Genomic DNA, 22,296 nt, shown 5'->3' with positions numbered 1-22,296 from the left:
AAACTCATTATTTTTAGATGATATAATATGTAGAAAAAAATTAAAGAAGATAAAGTTCTAAAATTAATAAGAAAATTAAACTATGTTATAAAATATATCAATATATAAAAATGTATTTCTGTATGTTAACAACAAATAATTAGAAAATGAAATCTTTAAAATACCATTCATAATAAAGTAGAAAAAACAAAAAATGTTTAAAAATAAATTTAATGAAAGATTCACAAAACTTCTTCACTGAAACATTAAAATATTGCTGAGAAAAATTAAAATATAAATGAAAGTTATGTTATGTTCATAGAGTAAAAAATTTAAAGTTCTTAGGAGGTTCATTTTTCAAATTTTCTATAAATTTAATTTAGCTCCATTCAAAATTATTTTAACAGAAATTGACAAACTATTTCTAAAATGTATACTGTGATGAAAAGGACTTAGAATAACCAAACTACCTTAAAACAATGCAGGATTGAAGAACCTATCTTAGGGGATGTTTTAAAGACATTATAGGCATATCTCAGAGATGTTATGAGTTCAGTTCCAAACCACTGCAATAAAGTAAGTATATATAATGTTATGTTTACATTACTATGGTCTATCAAGTATGCAATAGTGTTATGCCTAAAAAAAAAAAAGAAAAGAAAAGAAAAAGCAATGTGCACACCACCACACCACTTTATTGATAAAAAAAATGCTAACCATCATCTGAGCGTTCAGTAAGTTATAATCTTTTTCATTGGTGGAGGATCTTGCCTTGATATTGTTAGCTGCTGACTGATCAGTGTGATGATTGCTGAAGGTTGGGATTGCTATGTCAATTTCTTAAAATAAGACAACAAAGAAATTGTCTGCATCAATTGACTCTGGCTTTCATCAACTATTCCTCTGCAGCATGCAATGTTGTTTGATAGAATGTTACCCACTGTAAAACTTCCTTCAAAATTGGAGTCAATAATCTCAAACCCTACTGCTGCTTTACAAACTAAGCTTATCTAATCTAAATCCTTTGTTGTTATTTCAGCGATATTCACAGCATCTTCACCAAGTATAGATTCCATCTCAAGAAACCACTTTCTTTGCTCAACCATAAGAAACAACTCCTCAACCACAAAAGTTTTATTATGATATTGCAGTAATTCAGTCACATCTTTAGGCTTCACTTCTAATTCTTATTCTCTTGTTTGCCAACATTGCTTCCACAACTGAAGTGTTGAAATCCTCACAGTTATCTATGAAAATCGAATGTTCTTTGTCCAAATTCCCATTAATGTTCCTAGTTTAACCTTTTCCCAATAATCATACATGCTTTTAAATGACATCTAAAATGGAAAAAAAAATTTTTTTGGAAAGTTTTCAATTTACTCTGTCTGGTTTCATTAGAGGAATGTTATCTAGTGTGGCTACAACTTTATGAAATGTATTTGTTACATAAGACTCGAAAGTCAAATTTACTCCTTGAAACATGAGCTGTAGAATGAACATTGTGTTAGCAGAAATTAAACGACATTAATCTTGTACATCTCCATCAAAGCTCTTAGGCGACCAGGTATATTGTCAATGAGCAGTGATATTTTGAAAGAAATCTTTTTTTTTTTTTTTCCTAAGCAGTAGGTCTCAACAGTGAGCTTAAAATATTCAGTAAACCATGTTATAAACTGATATGCCATAATCCAGACTTCATTCCATTTATAGAGCACAGGTAGATTATATTTAGCATAATTTGTAAGGGCCATAGGATTTTTCAGAATGGTAATGGGCATGAGCTTCAATCTAAAATGACAAGGCAGTCAACCTGTCCTTTGAAGCTTTGAAGCCAGATACTGACTTCTTATTTCTACTTAGGAAAGTTTTAATGTCATCATCTTTCAATATAAGATGTTTCATCTACATTGATAAACTTGTTTAGTGTAGCCAACTTTATTAATTATCTTAAATAGTCTCCTTGATAACTTGCTGCAGCTTCTATATCAGAACCCACTGCTTCACCTTATACTTTTAATGTATGGAGATGTCTTCTTTTCTGAAACCTCATGAATCAATCTGTGCTAGCTTCACTGTTTTTTTCTGAAGATTTCTTACCTCTTTCAGTTATAAATTGTGACCTTCCTCTGGATTAATCTTTAGCTTAAGGGAATGTTGTGGCTGGTTTGGTCTTTTATCCAAACCACAAAAACATTCTCTATATAAACAATAAGGCTGTTTCATTTTGTTGTCATCCGTGTGATCACAGGAGTAGCACTTTTAATTTCCTTTAATAACTTTTCTTTGGCATTCACATTTTTTGACTAACAGTCTGGTGCATAAGGCCTAGTTTTCAACTTGTTTTGGCTTTCAATATGCCTTCTTAATTAAGCTTAGTCATTTCTAGCTTTTGATTTAAAGTGACAGATGTGTGATTAATTCTTTTCACTTGAACACTTAAAGGCCATTATGAGGTTATTAATTGACCTAATTTCAATATTTTGTGTCTCAGGAAATATAGAGGCCTGAGAAGAAAGAGAGAAATGGGGAAATTGCCAGTCAGATAGAGCAGTAAGAACACACACGACATTTATCAGTTAAGTTTACTGTCCTATATGGACACAGTGTGTAGAACTCCAAAACAATTACAATACAAAAGTGCCTCACTTCTATTCAACATAATATTGGAAGTCCTAGCCACAGCAATTGGTCAAAAAAAAAAAAAAGAAAGAAATTGGTCAAAAAAAGAAATTGGAAAGAAAGAAGCAAAACTGTCATCATTTGCAAATGACGTGATGCTATATAGAAAAAAAAATCCTAAAGAGTCATCAAAAAACTATTTGAACTAATAAATACATTCAGTAAATAATTCAGTAGAGGATACAAAGTCAATGTTCAGAAATTAGTTGCACTTTTGTACAATAATATAATAAAGAGAAGTTGAGAAAATAATCCCATTTATGATTGCATCAAAAACTAAAAAAAAAAAACAAAAAACATAGGAATAAATTTAACCAAGGAGGCAAATGATCTGCATTTGAAATATTTTAAGACACTGAAGAAAGAAAGGAAGACAATAGAAATAAATGGAAACATATACCATATTCATGGATAAAAAGAATTAACATAATTAAAATGTCCATATTATTCAAAGTATTATAGATTCAATGCAATCCCTATCAAAATACCAATGATATTTTTTACAGAACTAGAACAAATAATCCTAAAATTTATATGGAACTACAAAAGACCCTGAATAGACAAAGCAATCTCGAGAAAGAACAAAGTTGGATGTATCATGCCACGTGATATCAAACTGTAATACAAGATTATAGTAATCCAAACAATAGTATGGTGCAAGCATAAAAACAGACATATAGAACAATGGAACACAATAGTGAGCCCAGAAATAAACCTGTATGGTCAATTAATCTATGACAAAGAAAGCAACAGTATACAATAGAGCAGAGACTATCTTTTTAATAAATGGTGTTAGGAAAACTGAACATATACACGTGAAAAGATGAAACTAGGTCACTTTTTTAAACCATATAGAAAAATAAACTCAAAATAAATTAAAGACTTACATGTAATACCTGAATCCATAAAATTCCTAGAAAAAAATAAAAGTTAGCTCTTTGACTTTGCTCCTAGCAGTAATTTTTTGAATATATTTCCTCGGGCAAGAGTAACAAAAAAAAAAAAAGAAAAGAAAAGAAAAAGAAAAAAAAGAAAAAAGAAAGAAAGAAAGAAAAGAAAGGAAGGAAGGAAAGAAGGAAGGAAGGAAGGCAGGAAGGAAGGAAGGAAGAAAGAAAGGAAGAAAGAAAGAAAGAAAAGAAAGGAAGGAAGGAAAGAAGGAAGGAAGGAAGGCAGGAAGGAAGGAAGGAAGAAAGAAAGGAAGAAAGAAAGAAAGAAATGGAAGCGCATCAAACAAAAAAGTTTTTACATGGCAAAGAAAATCATCAACAAAATAAAAATTCAACTTACTAAATGGGAGAAGATATTTGCCAATGATACACCTCATAAAGTGTTAATATTCAAAATATAGAACAAACTCATACAAACTAACACTAAAGAGACAAAAAAATCAGATTAAAAAATATGCAGAGGACCTGAATAGACATTTCTCCAAAGAGGATATACAGATGGTCAATAGACATATGAAAAGATGCTCAACATCACTAATCAGCAGAGAAATGCAAATTGAAACCACAATGAAATATCACCTCACACCTGTGAGACTATGATCAATAAATCAACAAGCAACAAGTGTCGGCGAGATGTGAAGAAGAGGGAACCCTTGTACCGTGCTGGTGGAATTGCAAATTGAATGAAAATTGTTACTGCCTCTATGGAAAACAGTTTGAAATTCTTCAAATGATGAAAAATAGGATGACCATATGATCTAACTTTCCCACTTATGGGTATTTAATCAAAAAATTCAGAATACTAATTAAAAAATATATATGCATACCTATGTTCATTGGAGCATTATTTACAATAGCCAAGATACAGTGGCAATCTAAGTGTCTATTGACAGACAATTAGATAAAGAATACAATGGTATATTACTCAACCATAAAAAAGAATTAAATCTTACATTTGTGACAATATGGATGGACCTGGAAGATATTATGCTAAAAGAAATAAGCCAAACAGAGAAAGTCAAATATCAGGTGATTTTACTTATCAGTGCAATCTAAAAACCAAGATAAATGAAAAAAAACAAAACAGAATAAACTCTTAGATATAGAGAACAAACTGATAATTTTCATGTGGGAAAGGATTGTGAGGCTGGTGTAAAAGGTGAGGGGATTAAGAAATACAAATCAGCAGTTACGAAATAGTCATAGGGCTGTAAACTACAGCATAAGAAATATAGTCAATGATATTGTAATATGTATGTATAGTGTCAGGTGGGTACAAAACTTATCGAGAAATTGGTCACTTCTTAAGTTATATAAATGTCTAATCACTATGCTGTACACCTGAAACTAATATAATATTGAATGTCAACTGTAATTGAACATAAAAATTTTTTCAAAATAAAATAAAGTCTAAAAAAATTAAAAACTGCAAACTTAAGAAAATTTTAAATAAAAAATGTAGTTATGCACAACCTAAGTGAAAATATAACATATAACTGACAAAAGGTTTGTATACAGAATATATTTTCAAAATTTTTGTAATGCTATAATATAAAGAATTACAAATAGAAAAATGGCAAAAATACTTGAATAGACACTTTTCAAAATAAGATATGCAAATGGCAATCAAATATGCAAATGAACATAATAAAGAGCTAATGATCATTAGTCTTCAGGGAAACTATAATTAAAACTATGACAAGGTACCACTACATGCTCAATCTAACGGCTAAAAAAATCTTTGACAATCAAATATTTGAATAATTATAGAGCAACTAGAACTCTCATATACTTGCTGGAGTAGAAAGTGAGAGTCTTTATATATATGCCCATTTTGGAAACATGTTTGGCATTTTGTTAATAAGTTAATAATGTATCTATCCTGTAACTCAGCTATTCTACTTCTAGGTACTTATAAAAGTGACATAAAATTGTAAGACTTCCAAAGCCTTGAACAAAAATGTTCATAGCAGCTTTTTTAATAATAGCAAAATACTAGAAACATTTATGTTGTCTATTAACAAGAGATGCATTATCAAACTTTACTATATTCATATAATGGAATATCACACAACAATATAAATGAAAAAAACTACTGAAATATATAACAAGTGATTGTACATGAGAAGCCAGACAGAAAAGAGTAAATACAATATGATTCCATTCTATACAGTTTTCGAAAAAGCAAAACTAATACATGATGATAAGGAATAAAGTTAATGGTTGTTTTTGGTGGTGTTATTTACTGAGAAGAGGCACAGAAGAACCACTCTGTGATTTAAAAGAGTGTGGAGTAAGCCAATGTGTGCATCTTTCAGAATTGTTCCAATTACACATTTAAGATATTTGAATTTCTTTGCATGCAAATTATGTCTCAGTTAAAAATATATTTTTATTTTTACCAAGAATATTATAAAATATATAGATTGTATTTCATTATATGCAAATAATACAAAAATTTTTAAGTAGGCCTTATGAAAATTATTACATATCCACATAGACAGGTGCATCCTTTACTCTTGCATTTTCATCAGGACAACTTACGTGTAAGTTGTTTAGCAAGTCCAGTAGCCAAATAAATGTATATCAGCTTTTAATTTGAGAAAATATATTCATCAAATATTATTAATAAAGTTTAATAGATATACACAATGTATATATTTGATATCATACTTATTTTTAATAAATAATGCTTCTCAAATTATAGAGTAAGAAAACTGTAAATGTAATGAATAAATTTTGAAACAAAATTAACATCTGTTCTTTTTATATAAAGAATAATAGAATGACTTGTGACATAAAAAATTGTTTGTATTCAGGCAGAAATCCCAATTTAAAAAATAATTTACTAATTACTGTCAGGATATAGTAAATATGGTGATGTGAGCATTTTACTTAATCTTCATAAATGCTTACATGCACAATCTTCATTCAGTGGTAGTTTGAGGAAAGCAGGTGCTCTTTTTAAAAAAGACACTGTTAAGGTCACTTCTTCTCCAGCATTTCTAAGAACTTGTACCTAAAATACAAAAGCATTAAAAAAATACCATTATCAGTATGTTCACAATATTTTTATGATTACAAAACCTCTTTCTACCATTCTGTGGTCCTCTGTTCACTCACAGTATCATCGTCTTCCATTCACATTTATTGGGATTGTCTTGAGTTTACAGTCTATATTAGGCAAATATGAGGAATTTTGAAGTCTACAGAAAGATGCAGTGCTCAAACTACTATATCTAGTAATTTAATAAATATTTATTGAGGATCTATTATGCAACATTTGGAGATATACAAATCAATGACCTTATATATGTCATTCAGAGTGCTAATTTTACTTAAATCAAATTGCCCCAATTCACTAATATCCTTGCAAAAAATGAATAGGTTTTGTTTTCCTATTATATTATCATTTATGTTCCTTTTCATGAAAATTTAGAAAAATAATAAAGACTATCATTATCGATAACTCGTGACATTTTCCAAATGATGTAATTATGAGGTCTAGCTCTATCAGTTAAAATGATGTCAATTTCTCAAAACATCTAAGATAAATGTAAAGAATGCTAAAAGAATTACAAAAAGCTGAAGATTTATTATTGGAAACATACCTGGAAAAGATGTAGGTATATCTATAGTTTTAAAAATGTCACATAAACTAAGAGGAGAATTAAGAATAATTAGCAAATAGCAGTTAATAGACATGGGGAAATAACTGGTTATGGAACGTATACAAAATGTGCTCAACTTCAAGTCATTAAAGTATTGGCTATCTAAATGATTTAAAATAACTTCTGGTCCCAACAAGATGGCATAGTGTCATTTCTCCCTACTCATCCCTAGTAAGTACAACCACAAATACTAAATAAATAAATAAATAAATAAATAAATAAATAGATGGGAGAGACAACCAAAGTAGAATTCTGAAAATTAGAATGAAAATGAAGAACTGATTAGGGGCCCCAGGACTAGAGGAATAGGACAGATGAGGGCTGTCTTAAACGTTCTTACCAAATACAGAAATTAACTACCCACTGGTGTGTAAAACATTCTTTTATCCACTTAGTGGCACCAGGAACCTAACCTGGAAAAGCTCTTTTCACCTCCAACAGCACCAAGAATAAACAGTAGGTGCCTCGCTGACACAAGTTAAATCAGATCAAAGTAACAACAAACAGCCTCTAAATATATTGTTAATTAAACCACAGCCCACAAAATTAGGCTAATGTATGTGTGCTAAACAGAGTTAAATTCTTGGTAAAAAAAAAAAAAAAATCTTAAATAAGAGCCAGAATATCTTGACATAATAGGCAAAATGGCCAAGATACAATAAAGTATTTCAACAAGAAATTACAAATTCTCACTTGAACTGAATGAAAAATTACAAGGTTTTAACAAAGAAATACAATTTATAAAAATTGACCAAATAAGAATTAGAACAAAAATACAACAATATAAATTTAAAAAACAAAACAAAACAAACAAACAAAAAAAACATGCTGGATTGGCTCAATACCAGAGTGAATAAGACAGAGGATAGAATCAGTAAACTTGAGGCCAGAACAATAAAATCAACCCAGTCTGAACAACAGAGATACAGATACACATGCTAAAAAAAACAATATATTTCATCACATTAACAGTAGAAAATAGGTTTAAAATGAAATACATATATATATACATAAAATGAAATACATATTATATACATATAATCAATGTGATAGAAGCATTTCATAACATTCATTTGATAAAAACTTATAGAAAACTGAGCCTACAAAGGCATATCCATACTATAAAGAGTACATACAACAAAAAAAAACCTTTAAGAAACATCATAGTTGATGAATTATTAAAACATTTCTCTCTGGGTTCAGAAATGAGGCAAAAAAAATGTCAATTATCTCCATTTTTCTCATTATTTCTTCAGATTTTACTGTAATAAGGCAAAATAAAGTAATAAAATGTGTAAGTGTTGGAAGAAGAAATTAAACTCTCATTATTTAGAGGTAACATTTTTTAGAACATAAAAATCCTTAAGAATATATAGGCTTGATTACATGAGACATTAACAGGTACGTTAGTAAGCAAATTTAGTATAGAATAACATAGATACAAAGTTAATAAACAAAGATCAATTGATTTTGATTTAATATCAACAAACAAATGGAATATTAATTTTTAAATAAATGAAAAACTATGCTGTGCAATGAATTACTAGCCATAATATTGTAAAGATATCAATTTTCTTTTCTATAGATTCAACACAATCCCATTCAAACTTACAATTTTCTTTTCATTTAATTTTTGGCTTAGTATGAACTTATGAACTTGGCTTATGTTTTGCACTGACATTTAATAGTGATATTATCATTATTTTCTAACTGTTCTAGGAGTTTGTGACTCAGTGAAACATATGGAGCTGTAGAATGCAATAACTAAACTCTGAGATTCTATAGTAAATGTACAATAGACAATATCTAGAGTTAAATAATCAATAAATAACAGTAGGAGCATTTTAAGTGTAAACATGATAATAAATTAGACATAAAAAATTAAATAAATGGTTGCCTCAGAAATAGACAATGGACAACTACTTTTCTTTTAAAACTATATTTATACTTTAATCTTGAAGTTTTGTTCAGGTATAACAGAAAAAAAAAGTATTTTTTTAACTATAAAATCTCACCCTAGAGAGATAATTTTGTTTTGTTTTTAATAAAAGATCAGTTATAGGTATCTTTCCCAGTAATCACAATTTCAAGTTCTTGATGTGTACACATTTTTAATTAATGCACAAATATTCATGTTTTCAGTCAACAGGATTGAGATAATATGTTTTTTATTCAGGCTTTCTACTATGCTTTGAATGCATATTTTATCTGCCTGATAGTGTCAGCTTGGAGAATATAAATTCTATGTCATGAATAATGATAAATGTCATCTTCCTACAAAATCAGAGATCTGCACTAATAAATCCAGTTGTCGTTTTAATTTGCATTCACATTTTATAATGTAAATCAAATGCTGTACATTTTAATCAGATAATGTTTTAGCACAGTTATTGCCTTGGGTGTGTACATGAGCAAAGGGACAGATTGGTAAATTGTGGCAATCAGTAAGAACAGAAAAGGGAAATGAAATTAAAAGAGAGATTTATAAGTTTGCTCAATTAAACCATGATGCACCTAACAACTCAGTTCCTGAACTGAATGTTCTTAAGTTCCATTCATCTGTCAACTTCATAAACTCATTTTCTGTTCTTTTCCCTTTCTTTCTTCTACTTGGAGTCCATTTTTCTTATATGAGATTCTGAAGTGGAAGTTAACTATCTGCCAGTGCTTTGGTGTATAAAGTCAAGAATGCTCATGACTAGGGATTATTTTAAATTTTCATTTGTATAGAAAAGTTTTAAGCTCAAAGCACAGAGATTTTCCATAGACTCCTTACTCCCCCACCTGGACAGCCTCCCCCATCGCCAACATCCCCCATCAGAGTATTACATTTTTTTCATTTGGTGAACCAACATTGACACATCATTATTACCCAGAGTTCACAATTTACATTAGGGTTCACTCTTGGTGTGTATATTCCATGGGTTTAGACAAATGTATAATCACATCTATACACCATTATCATATCATACAGAATATTATCATTGCCCTAAATATCCTCTGTGCTCTGCTTATTCATTTTTCTCTCACACTCAACCTAAGGGATTGTTTTTAATTGATAAAAAATAGGGATTTCTTCTTTGCCTGTACATAACTTCAGCTCACATCAGGAATCTCTGTCTCTCTCTCTGTCTCTGTCTCTGTCTCTCTCTCTCTCTCTCTCTCTCTCTCTCTCTCACACACACACACACACACACCAACACAATATGAAACATTTATTGTTTGCATAATTGGGATTTTTGGGGAGAGCAGGTTTGAAATGCCTTTAGAGAACAAGGCAAGGAGCCTGGCCTGGGTTTTTATCACCTTCAGTAGCAATAAGAGCAGTGACACAGCTTGGGAAGATAATAGTTAATAGTCTGGCATGTCGGAATGAACAAATAAGATTTAGATCTCAAGGGAGAAAGATAATTATTGCTACTCATTGATGACAAAAATGGACAACAGTTACCTAGAATTTCACTTTAACTTTGGACTCATCCCTCTTGATATACTTTTAAGTGCAATAAATCATATCCTTAAAGTCCAGATTCTTAGCTAAAAAGAAAATGAAATATGACTTTGAGGAATGATTAAATAGGTTGCTATATAAGCAAAACACCCATGTTAAAAATAGATAAAATAACAGGCTTTACTATTCATGTTAAGATAGGATTAAATGTGGACATTAAATAAACAGGTCTTTTTTGTGCATTGGGTTTAGATTGTGGTGGGGGAGATACTTGACATGTATTACAGGGTAAGGGTTTAAGATGAAACTGTAATTTAAAGCCTTTCCTAAAATGAATGAGAGAGTCCTCTAGCCATTCTGTATCTACTTTCACATTTATGTTTACAGAGAAATGTGCAGAATGACAGGATGAGGGCACATACTACCCTTTTGGTGGTTTGAGTACTGGTGTATACATTTACATTTACAGATCACACATGAGATCATAGTGGCTGCCAGTTTTCAGGGCAGAAGATAAGGCCTTCTAAAGAGATAAACTTTCAATCAAAAAAGAAGTCTATAAGATTCATAAGACCTAGCACTGTTGGGTTGGATAGTAAATAAAGTATAACAGCAGAAATGATCTAACTGGAAAGTAGGGTAGAGACCTGAATACAGAAAAAATTATATCACATCATCATTAGTGTGTAAATTAACTGTGAGAAATCAAATATAATTCAGAATTTAGAAGAAGCAAAGACAAAGAAAAAAAGAATTTGAGATGATTTAGAAATATCGTTTCTCACATTGAGAGATGTTACCACCAGGTCATACAGATCAGTGCTGAAAAGCTAGGAATAGATAGAATGGGGATGGGGATTAAGATTATTAAACATACAGTTCAACAAAGGTATTGTGACATTAGTGAGGATGAATTTCATTTCATCATCTTTCCTGCATTTTGTGAAAAACACTTTGTATATGTAAAGAAGTACAATAAGATCCTTTCTATAGGCATGTCCAGTCTATATTTCATGTTGTTTTAAAATGAAGAATCATAGTAAAAAATGTACATTAGGTTATGTGTTTTAAAAACTATGGTTGACTGAATAATAAATTTCAGCTCTAATAATTGATGTATAATAATAGTAATATATAATAAATTTTAATATGAAAATAATCATTTACTTTAGGAGGCAAGAACGTTGAAACACTTGATTGAATTTTACGGAAATATTTAAGACTATGACTAAAATAATTCTATTTCTTTTAAATACCTCACTAAAACAAAATTCTATGTAATAAAGGTGGGTGAAAAGCCACCTTTAACTCAACAGCAGAAAACTTTATTAGCTTGCTGAATTGACTATAGAAATACTTTTCATTATTTATTTTAATTTCGAGATGATTTCCTTAATTATTCAAACAATATTTTAGTTTGTTTTCTTATTGTTATGTGGCTAAATCACTGGTAAATGCCCTATTAAGCAGGTGAAATTACATTTTTAGATTGATAAAAAAATTATTTAAAAAAATCAGAAACAGATGAATTTAAAACTAAATTTTATCTAATTATTAAATAAGAAATTATTTAAGCATAAAATTATTGGTCTACTCAGTCCATGTTATTGAATCAAATGAAAATAAAAAAAGGTTATATAAATAGTTTGAAGAAAAAAAACAAGAGATCATTAATATGAATATAAACACAATAAATTTAAATTTGCTATTAGCATATAGAACCCAACAAATGACAAATGAAATTGTACTGTGAGCCTTTATTTCAATAGAACATACCTAGATAAATATCAAAAAGTTATTATCAATATAATTAATTTCATTAACAAGTTAAATTTACATGCATTATCTATTTATTGTAATAGATAAATGATGGATGAATAGATAGATAGATAGATGATAGATAGATAAATAGGTGGAGTTTTTGTTTATCTCCATTAGAAATCCTGAAAGGACATTTTTTTCAAATTGAGCTGCATTTATAATAAAAATGATAAGAAAAATAAAAATAGAAGAAAATCTCATGATAATTCTTGAATATGTTGGCTGTTACCTGAGCCTAGCATTGTCTTTTCCTACATATTTGTATAGCTGAATTTTACCTCCTTCTACTCTGCTCCAAAACCATCCCAATGAGTCTTACCTTCATAATTATTTAAAATTATAGCTATCTAAAAATTTCTAACTTCTTTTACTTGCTTTATCTGCCATTTTTCATCCCCACTAGCACCTTCCTACTTACTTTGTACTGTGGCAATATGCTATTGTCTGTCTCTACTCTATGAAAATGTGTGTTAGACAAGGGCAACAAGCTATATCTTGTCCACAGATGTATTCAAAAAGCTTAGCATGGCACCTGGTCCATAAAAAGTTTTCATTAAATAGACTTGAATGAATAAACTTAATAAAGTCAACTTTAAAAATGATCAAAATTATCCTAAATGTTAAACCAATTAAATCTTGTCAATTAAAATCAGGTACTAGCTAAAGATGCTCAATGTCTTCAAAAATATTTTATGATTTCTTGCCAATACAATAGAAGAAAATAAAATTACTTTTTATAAATATTAAAAAAATAAAATTATCTTTATGAAAAACATAATTGTTTACTTAAAAATATTCCACTAACATGCTAATTAGAATTTAAAACAAATAAGATAACTATAATGTAAAACACCCTTTTCCTACACTAATAGTAAATAATAATAAAAAAAAAAAACATTAAAAATCAGAGGGAAAGAAAACTATAAAATCTGTAGGAATTTAACAAATAGGGCATAGATTACTTTGAAGTAAATTGTAAATTCTCATTGAAGGACAGAAAATAAAATCTGAACCCTCTCAAGTATATGACTTATACTAGATAAAGTTTTTTATTATAATAAAGTCAAAATTTTTTTGAACATCCAATAAATGCTTTAAAAAACAATAGAAGTAGTGTTTAGGAGGAGTTGAAATATCAACATCCAAATATGCTATTAGGACATATCATTAGAAAGATATTGATAGACAAATAGACAATAAGTAGAAATGGGTAGAAACTTTAAAATAGATCTAGTGTACTAGAACATCTAATACATAGTAAAGATATATATTTTTTTAATCTAGTGTTCAAAGGACTGGTTATCACTAATGGCGCAGACACCTCTGGCATTTTTTTTAGAAAAAAATGAACTAGGATACTATTTAGAAGGTACACTAACAACACATTTTAATGAATTAAAGAGTTAAATATAAACAATACTACCAAAATAATGTTGTAAGAAACTATACAGAGTATTCCATGTCAAATCTAGGAGTGAGAAGAATACATTAAACTAAACAACAAACCCAGAGCTTAGATGAGAAAGCTATATAGGTAGATAGATATGTACAGAAATGTAAATTTTGCAACAGTTATGTCTGTTCTTTAACTTTAGCCAAATTAGTTACATCTTTCAAAAAAAATGTTAAGAAGACCGTTTTTTATTTTGTTTTTCTTTTTATTTGTTTGTTTGTTTTGTTCGAAATTTTTATAAGCAATTCCTACAGAAGGCCACTGTTCATATAACCCTTGACTTTATGCTTGGATAATCTCGAAAGAAAAGTTCCATGGTTCTTAGATTTGCTGAGGCCAACAAATAGTGAAGAACAGTTTTCAAGTTCATCATTTCACTCTTGTACTGGAAAAAAGCACGAAGAATAATATGCTGTAATCTTGCACTTCATTAGATATTAATTGTAGTTTAAACAATAGAAACAAAACTAGACCAACATGGTAAATGCTGGCTGTATTATAGCAGGGGCTCCACCCATCCTGACTTGACTATCACTATCATTCTTAATTAACCTTCACACATATCAATGGTTCTTTAAACACTACACTTTCAGAGATGACAACACAAAATGCAACATTAAAATATTTCAACAATAATTCAATATGGCAATTTGTTCTGTAGTGAATATTAGACCACAATGTCTGACCAATAAATTCTTTTGATTTGTTATTTTGTATCTACTAAAAATTTTATATTCAGTCGTATGTTTAATGATATGTGTATATATAAATGAATAATGTATCATCAAGTGTGCAAGTTATAATGCAGCCTTAAGTTTATAAAATAAAGCCTGTGAAGTAAATAAGGCAAAAGTTATTACCTATTATTTTACAAATGAGAATTTCAAAACATTTAAAAGTTAAGTGACTTGTTCAAATATACGGCTAATATGTAATAGATTGAAAAGTAAAACTACATGTGTAAATGAATTCTCCATTGTTCTCAACTGGGCCATTTTTCAAAAACTTCAATGGCTTTTATTTAATGGCAAATCTTTAATATTTGTTTAAAAAGCATATTTGACTCTCATAGTAATTTCAAGATGATATTCACCATCTCTTAACTTCCACATATGCCTTCATCTATAGTTACACGACACCACTTCACTGCCCTCCTGAGAGGGAGATAGAAGACATCCACTCAGGTACAAGAAAACAAGATAAAATGGAGTATGTAGCTTCTCTCTAAATTGTTAAGACTGTTACTTACTTGTGCATATTTTCTTTTTAAGATTGATAAATAGAGTTTGAATCAATATAACAAACATACATCAAGTGTCTACCATATTCAGAACATCATATTATGTAATGTAGAATGTGCAACATTGATATGAGAATGATAAAGCCCTTTAATTCCAGAGACTACCAAACTAGTGAGAAGGCAAATACTCACAATAAATTAAAAAGAAAAAGAAAAGCAAAGTATATAAGGAAGTTTTTTAAAAGTAAATAACATATGTAAATTATTCAGACACAAATCTAGTCAACATCATAGGCATCACAGTATTTATTCTAGTCACTCTGCTAATAACGTCACTAAAGTTTTGTATACTCTTCTTATTGCTTAGCATGATAGAAAAACAAACAAAAACAAAACCTCACAATACGAAGGTCTCAGCCACCAAATTCTGCAGTTATCTCATTGGTCATATTTCAGAGATCATCAGTGACTTTGTCAAATTAGCAAGATTCAATTACCATCCCAAATGTAATCAAATCTTTCCTGAGGTCCTGAAATATTCAAACCAGATCTTTATGTTTGAATGCCCCCCTACTTTCCTTCAATAATGGAAAGTATATTTATAAAATGGAGTTATTGTACATTAATAAAGTATATATATTTTCTTCAGATTTTGGAGGAAGGGGAAAGAGGACATATTTTACAGGCTGAAAATATTGTAACATATTTTAATGTGTAGCTATGATATATTTGAGGGTGAAGAGTGAGGTATAGAACATGTCTATATTTAAGAAAACCCATTATTTAATATACAGATGATATTATTTTGTATAATCACATTGGACTGAAATGCACATGTGTATTCTAAATTTAAAATATTAAAACCACAGCTACATGAATGTCCAGTTTGTATATAGTGCACCAGATTTAAGTAGAATTCTTTAAGAAAAAAGAGAAAGTGTAACATTATTTTTATTTTTTAGAATTCTGTATAAGATTATCTCATATAAAATGAAGATTTGTCAAGATTTGAAAAACAAAGTTAAATATTATCACATCCCCATTAGATGTACAGTTGCAGCATACGATACTAAATATCTGTTTATACATATTATCAGAACATGTTTGCACAACATAGACCCAAGAAGTAAGTATTTTAGAACTGCTGGTGCTCTTTCTTGCCATATATTGTCATTCCGTTCTATTGCATGAGTAATTTAAATATGTTATTCTGAATTTTAAATGCCACCTCCTGTGATGCTCATTGAGTACAGTACAAATACTCTGAGACCATTAGCATCATGGTTAGGGCCACCAGAATAGGCTGTTACAGCATTTTCTTGGTAACTGAAGTTTGTGTAGAGAAAAACACAGCTGTACTGCCATTAGAAAACAGTAGTTTTTTTTAGAAGTTTGGTAATGTAAAACACTTGAAAATGTGTATGTCTCAAATATAATATATTAAATGACTAGGGAGAAAATAATCTGCTTTATAAGTTGCTAAATATATGAAGAAAAATTATATTAACTTTATTAATTAATAATGACTTCAAATTTTAGTCTTTACAGAAATCTCTCATATACATAAAATATGTTGTATATATGACAATTATGCAAGCCATAAGGTATTTGTAAAATTGTTAGATAGTTAGCTAGACATGAGCAGTAGGGGAACAAAGGAATAGATTCCCAGACTGGAGATCGCCCAAAGAACACCCTATTGGTAATAAGAGAATCACGCCTGCATCCCCAGAGGCAAAGGACAGGACAGCCATAATCTTAACTGGTTTAATCGGCCACAGACACCTATGCAGAAGGTAATAGCCTAAACTGCCCATAATCTAAGCTTCATTATACTATCATTATAATACCATGTTTATCCCGGAAGTTCATAGATCTAATTGTAACAGACTGAATTCTGAGTAAGCACATGCACAATAGGTAAAGTGTTATACAGCAGCCAAGTGCCAATCAAAATGACCTCACTTGCCAATTACTTAAGAATGCCTTTGAAACCGCCTATCACAGTCTAAATATAATTCAGAGATCCCCACTTCTGGGTTGTTACAGCACTCTGTTACAGCTCTCTTTGTTAAAACCATGGTCTTCTTTGCATCATGCGTTGTCTTTCTAAGATATACTTTTAATAAACCTTTTCTAAATCTCACTGACCTGTGATTCTTCACTGTGCCAATAAGAAAGAACCAAGGAAAAATGCTAATTACACTTCTCCACCTTTATTCCCCGCCATTCCTTTCATTGACATGGAAGTTCAAATCGTCCCCAGTGGTAAAAAAGTTATGTGTGATATATGTACTCTACAAGATGCATGTACTTTATTTGGAAGCCATGTTATATTTCCATCTTATTTATATGGAAATTACTAAAAGTATATAGGGATAACCCTTAGCAAAATTATAAACAATTGTTTTTTTTACTTTGTCATTTTGAACTTCTCTCTAGTCTACTTCCTACTTATAGTCTATCAGAGTTTCTAAAGACATTCCTGCAATGTAATACCTGAATGACAAAACAAAGAAACAAACAAAACAAAACAAAACAATCAAAAACCCAGTCTTCAGGAAGTCTCTCTGTTCATGCACTTGGTTTCAGGCTCAGACTTCATTCTCATCCTCATTCCTCTCCAAACCATCCACTCAATCCAAAGGAATTGCCAGGAAAGGAGTAAACGCATCAATGACAATGTGTTAAAAATGTTTTGGCGCCAGTCTATTTTTATATTAGCCTTCACATGTCTTAAATCTGCATTTTGTCAGAACACATCTGGAATCTTATGCATCTTTTGTGACTTTGTAGCAATGACTTAGTAACAAAATTTATACTATCTCTTTAAATAAAAAGAAATAAATTAATGCTAGTTTCAGAAATCTATAAGCTAATCACTTAAGAGGTAAAATTGAAATAGTTCATTTAGAGATTTTAAAAGAATGAGTGTTCATTGAGGTTATGTGAACTCACAGATAATACTTTTAACTGAAACAATGTTGGAGAAAACTACTGATTGTAATTCTCGCAAACATTTCCTTTGAAAAGCAAGTGCTAAGTGGGTTAGAATAAGGGAAGATGGACTTTCTGCCTAGCTGGGATGTTAAAGACACTAGACTCAGGTCTTATAAATCCCCTATTTCATTCCTCTTTCTTAGTTACATTTGAAGTCCTGAGTACAATAAGAGTTAATGTTTCTTAGTAATTAGAGGAAAGGAAAAAAGCTGCTTTTACTTCCATATCTATTATTGCTCTATCTCCATAGCAACCTGAAGCACCAATAACCCAGACAGAACTGCTTCACAACTACAGCTTAGTGAGAAAAAAGAGGAAGCATGGGAAAGACATGTTGACAGACTGATTGGGGCAACAATTTGTCAGATCACTGAACTGGTAAATCGCTGCAACAGTGCTGCTGATTCTGTTTCTATTTTAGTTTTATAAACTAGAGACTCAATGAAGATGTCTCTAACATATAGCATGTTGGGCTGAAATCTAGGACCAGCACTGTTTCTGATCACTACTGAACTGACCATCTCAATTCTATTACAGTGTAGAAATCACAAAAACAATAGCAATGCTTTTTGCATTGTAAAGGGAATCAAACAAAACAATAAAGTATGCCTTCTCTTTGATATTGCTTTGTGAAGGAAACTGAAAAGGAATACTTAAACATTTTCCAAACCAATCATCAAACTCTCTTTGATATAACTAAGAGATATATTCCAATTGTTGACAAGGAAAAATATCAGAGAGATACTATAAGTTCTTTCATTTAGTCCAGAGTAACAAAGTGGAAAACAAAGGGCAGGTCTCTTGATAAGAGGGGGGAGGAGTGAAGTAGATGTGGGAAAATGGGTCAAATAATGTGCTGGCAGAAAGAAACACAATACCATATATATATATATATGTGTGTGTATATATACGTATATATATATATATATACGTATATATATATATAAAATCAGTGGGTTTTAACAGAAAAATAGTAACGGTTTTGAAATTTATTTGATAGAGTCATAGTTATTTGTTACTCAATAAGCATAATATTTTATAGTTCTTGAATATATAGGGCATGATTAATTGTAGGGACAGAGTGTAAAAAATACCAAAATAAAGCATACATTACTTATTGTCTATCACAAGCATCTGATAATATCTTACATTGCATGCCTTCAGACTATTACTACTTTGTTTTGTGGGTGCTGTCATCTTAAACTATGAACTCTGCAAGGAGAAAATAGAGCCTCTAGTATAACTTTTTGTCCAAGAGAATGTTATGTGTACATAGAATATTTGATACTCGTTTGTTAATAAAAATAATGGTAATTATGGTTTTGTGTTCCTGACAGTTTTTGAGTTATATCACCTTAAAAACAAGTGTGCATGCTCTCATTTTTATAAACGATAATTCTTTCAATTAAATATTTTATATTGTTAAATATAAACTGATTTCTGTTGTAAAATTAAAAATATTTTATAATCATTATTAGACAATACAAAATATTCCATATCTGACCACCGAAATATAATTTTGTAAAGAATATAAAACATCTTTGACCAGATCTTCAACATTAAGTCAGTATGATAGAAATGCTTTAGAGATTATAAATGTTTTATGAATGCTTTAAGTTAACATTTTTATGCCCAGAAAAGTTTATCTCATCTAATTATTTTAATGATAACTAGCAGTGTGTGTCCATTTCTTTTATCAAGTTTTTTATGATGCCTTAAGTCAGAGGCTTGTGAATTTGTGTGAGCAGCTCCCCTGGTAAATAGTAAATAAATTTAAGCAAATAAAGCACTATAGCTCCAACTAATACAATGAATTTAGATATACTTATTTATTTTTAATTTTTTTAAGTTTATTGGGGTAACATTGGTTAATACAATTATATAATTTTTAGGTGTGCATTATAATTTGACATCTATATATTCTATCATGTGATTACCACCTAGAGTCCAGTTGCTTTCAGCTACTATATATTTGGTCACCTCTACCCACTTCACACTCCCCCAAACCCCCTATACTTGACCCCCTTTACCCTGTCTACATCTTCCCACCTCCCCCACCTCCTACTCTCTGGTAACCACTAGTCCATTGTCCATGTCTCCGAGTCTCTGTTTGTACTATTCATTTGTTGCTTTTAGGTTAATATCACACATAGAAGTGATATCATGTGATTTTCAACTTTTTCAGTCCAGCTTATTTCCTTAGCATGATTATATCAAGGTCCTTTCATGTTGTCACAAGTGGCAGTATTTCATCTCTTCTTATGGCTGAGTAATATTCCATTGTATATATGTACCACAGCTTCTTTAGCCAATCATCTATCGTAGGACACTTCAGTTGCTTCCATATCCTGGCCACTGTGAATAGGGTTTCTATGAACATCAGTGTTCAAATAATATCTTATCGGACATAGGTTTTTAAGTCTTTGATGTAAAAACCCAGTAGAGGGATTGCTAAATCATTTGGTAGATCCGTTCTTAGTTTTCAATCTTTAGTTCTTTGAGGATCCTTCATACTGTTTTCCTTAATGGCTATACCAATTTGCAGTCCCACTAGCAGTGTATGAGGGTTCTTTTTTCTCTGCATCCTCTCCATTTGTTATTACTTGTCTTTTTGATTATAGATATTCTAATAGGTGTGAGATGGTATCTCATTGTGGTTTTGATTTGCATTTCCCTAATAGCTAGCAATGTCGAGCATCTTTTCATATATTTGTTGGCCATCTGTATGTCCTCTAGGGAGAATTGTTTGTTCAGGTACTCTGCCCATTTTTTGATTAGATTTTTGGTTTTTTTTCATTGTTGTTGTTATTGGGTCATATGAGTTCTTGGTATATTTTGGATATTAGGCCCTTGCTGCAGGCAATGCTTACAAATATATTTTCCCATTCAGATGGTTGTCTCTTTACTTTGTTGACGGTTTCTTTTGCTAAGCAGATGCTTTTTAGTTTGCTGTAGTCCCATTCATTTATTTTTGCTTTTATTTCCCTTGTCTTTGAGGTCAAATTTATAAAACCTCCTTTAAGTCCAAGGTCTTTGAGTTTAGTTCCTATTTTCTTCTATGTATGTTATTGATTCCAGTCTTATATTCAGGTCTTTAATCCATTTTGAGTTAATTTCGGTGTGTGGTGATAGATAGCAGTCTAGTTTCATTCTTTTCCAGGTGGCCTTCCAATTCTCCCAGCACTATTTATTGAAGAGGCTTTCCTTTCTCCACTGTATGTTTTTGGAATTTTTGTCGAAAATTAATTGCCCATATATATATATATGGGTTTATTTCTGGACTCTCGATTCTGTTCCACAGGTCTGTGTATCTGTTTTGCTGCCAATACCATGCCATTTTGATTACTATTGCTTTGTAGTATAATTTGAAATAGAGCAGAGTGATGCCTCCAGCCTCATTCTTATTTCTCAGTATGACTTTGGCAATTCAGGGTCATTTGTGCTTCCATACAAATTTGATGATTTTTTGTTCTACTTATTTAAAAAAATGCAGATGGGATTTTGATGGAGATTGTATTAAATCTGTATAATGCTTCAGGTAATATGGTCATTTTAACCATGTTGATTCTTCCAGTCCAAGAACATGGAATATCTTTCCATTTCCTTATAGCTTTTTCGATTTAATAGGGTCATGTAGTTTTCATTATACAGGTCCTTCATATGTTTCATGAAATTTATTCCTAGATAGTTTATTCTTTTTGTTGCAATTGCGAAAGGAATTATTTTTTCCACTTCTTTTTCTGATACTTTCTTGTGGAGTCTTTAGGGTTTTCTATATAGAGAATCATGTCATCCACAAATAGTGACAGATTGACTTCTTCATTTCCTATTTGAATGCCTTTTATATCTTTCTCTTGTCTGATTGCACTCGCTAGGACCTTCAATGTTATACTGAATAACAGTGATGAAAGTGGACAGTCTTGCATTGTTCCTGATCTTAAAAGGAAGTTTTTAGTTTTTCACCATAAGAATAATGTTGGCTGAGGGTTTGTCATATATGGCATTAATTATGTTAAGGTACTTTTTTTTTTTACCAATTCTGTTAAGGGTTTTGA

The 22,296-nt window shown here is 30.4% G+C and overlaps 1 protein-coding gene across 2 annotated transcripts in view; it reads right to left on the bottom strand.

Moving 5' to 3' along the window:
* SNTG1 (syntrophin gamma 1) overlaps positions 1–22,296 on the bottom strand; it is a 510,335-nt gene that overhangs the window by 191,551 nt on the left and 296,488 nt on the right. For both annotated transcript variants that reach the window (XM_025043728.1, XM_025043729.1), the window contains one exon: positions 6,522–6,624. In XM_025043728.1, coding sequence (XP_024899496.1) covers positions 6,522–6,624 — 103 coding nt within the window. The remainder of the gene's footprint in view (positions 1–6,521; positions 6,625–22,296) is intronic.

This window comes from Pteropus alecto, unplaced genomic scaffold (genome assembly GCF_000325575.1).
Source record: "Pteropus alecto unplaced genomic scaffold, ASM32557v1 scaffold62, whole genome shotgun sequence".
Lineage (NCBI taxonomy): Eukaryota > Metazoa > Chordata > Mammalia > Chiroptera > Pteropodidae > Pteropus > Pteropus alecto.
This window is presented reverse-complemented; position numbering and strand designations above follow the sequence as displayed.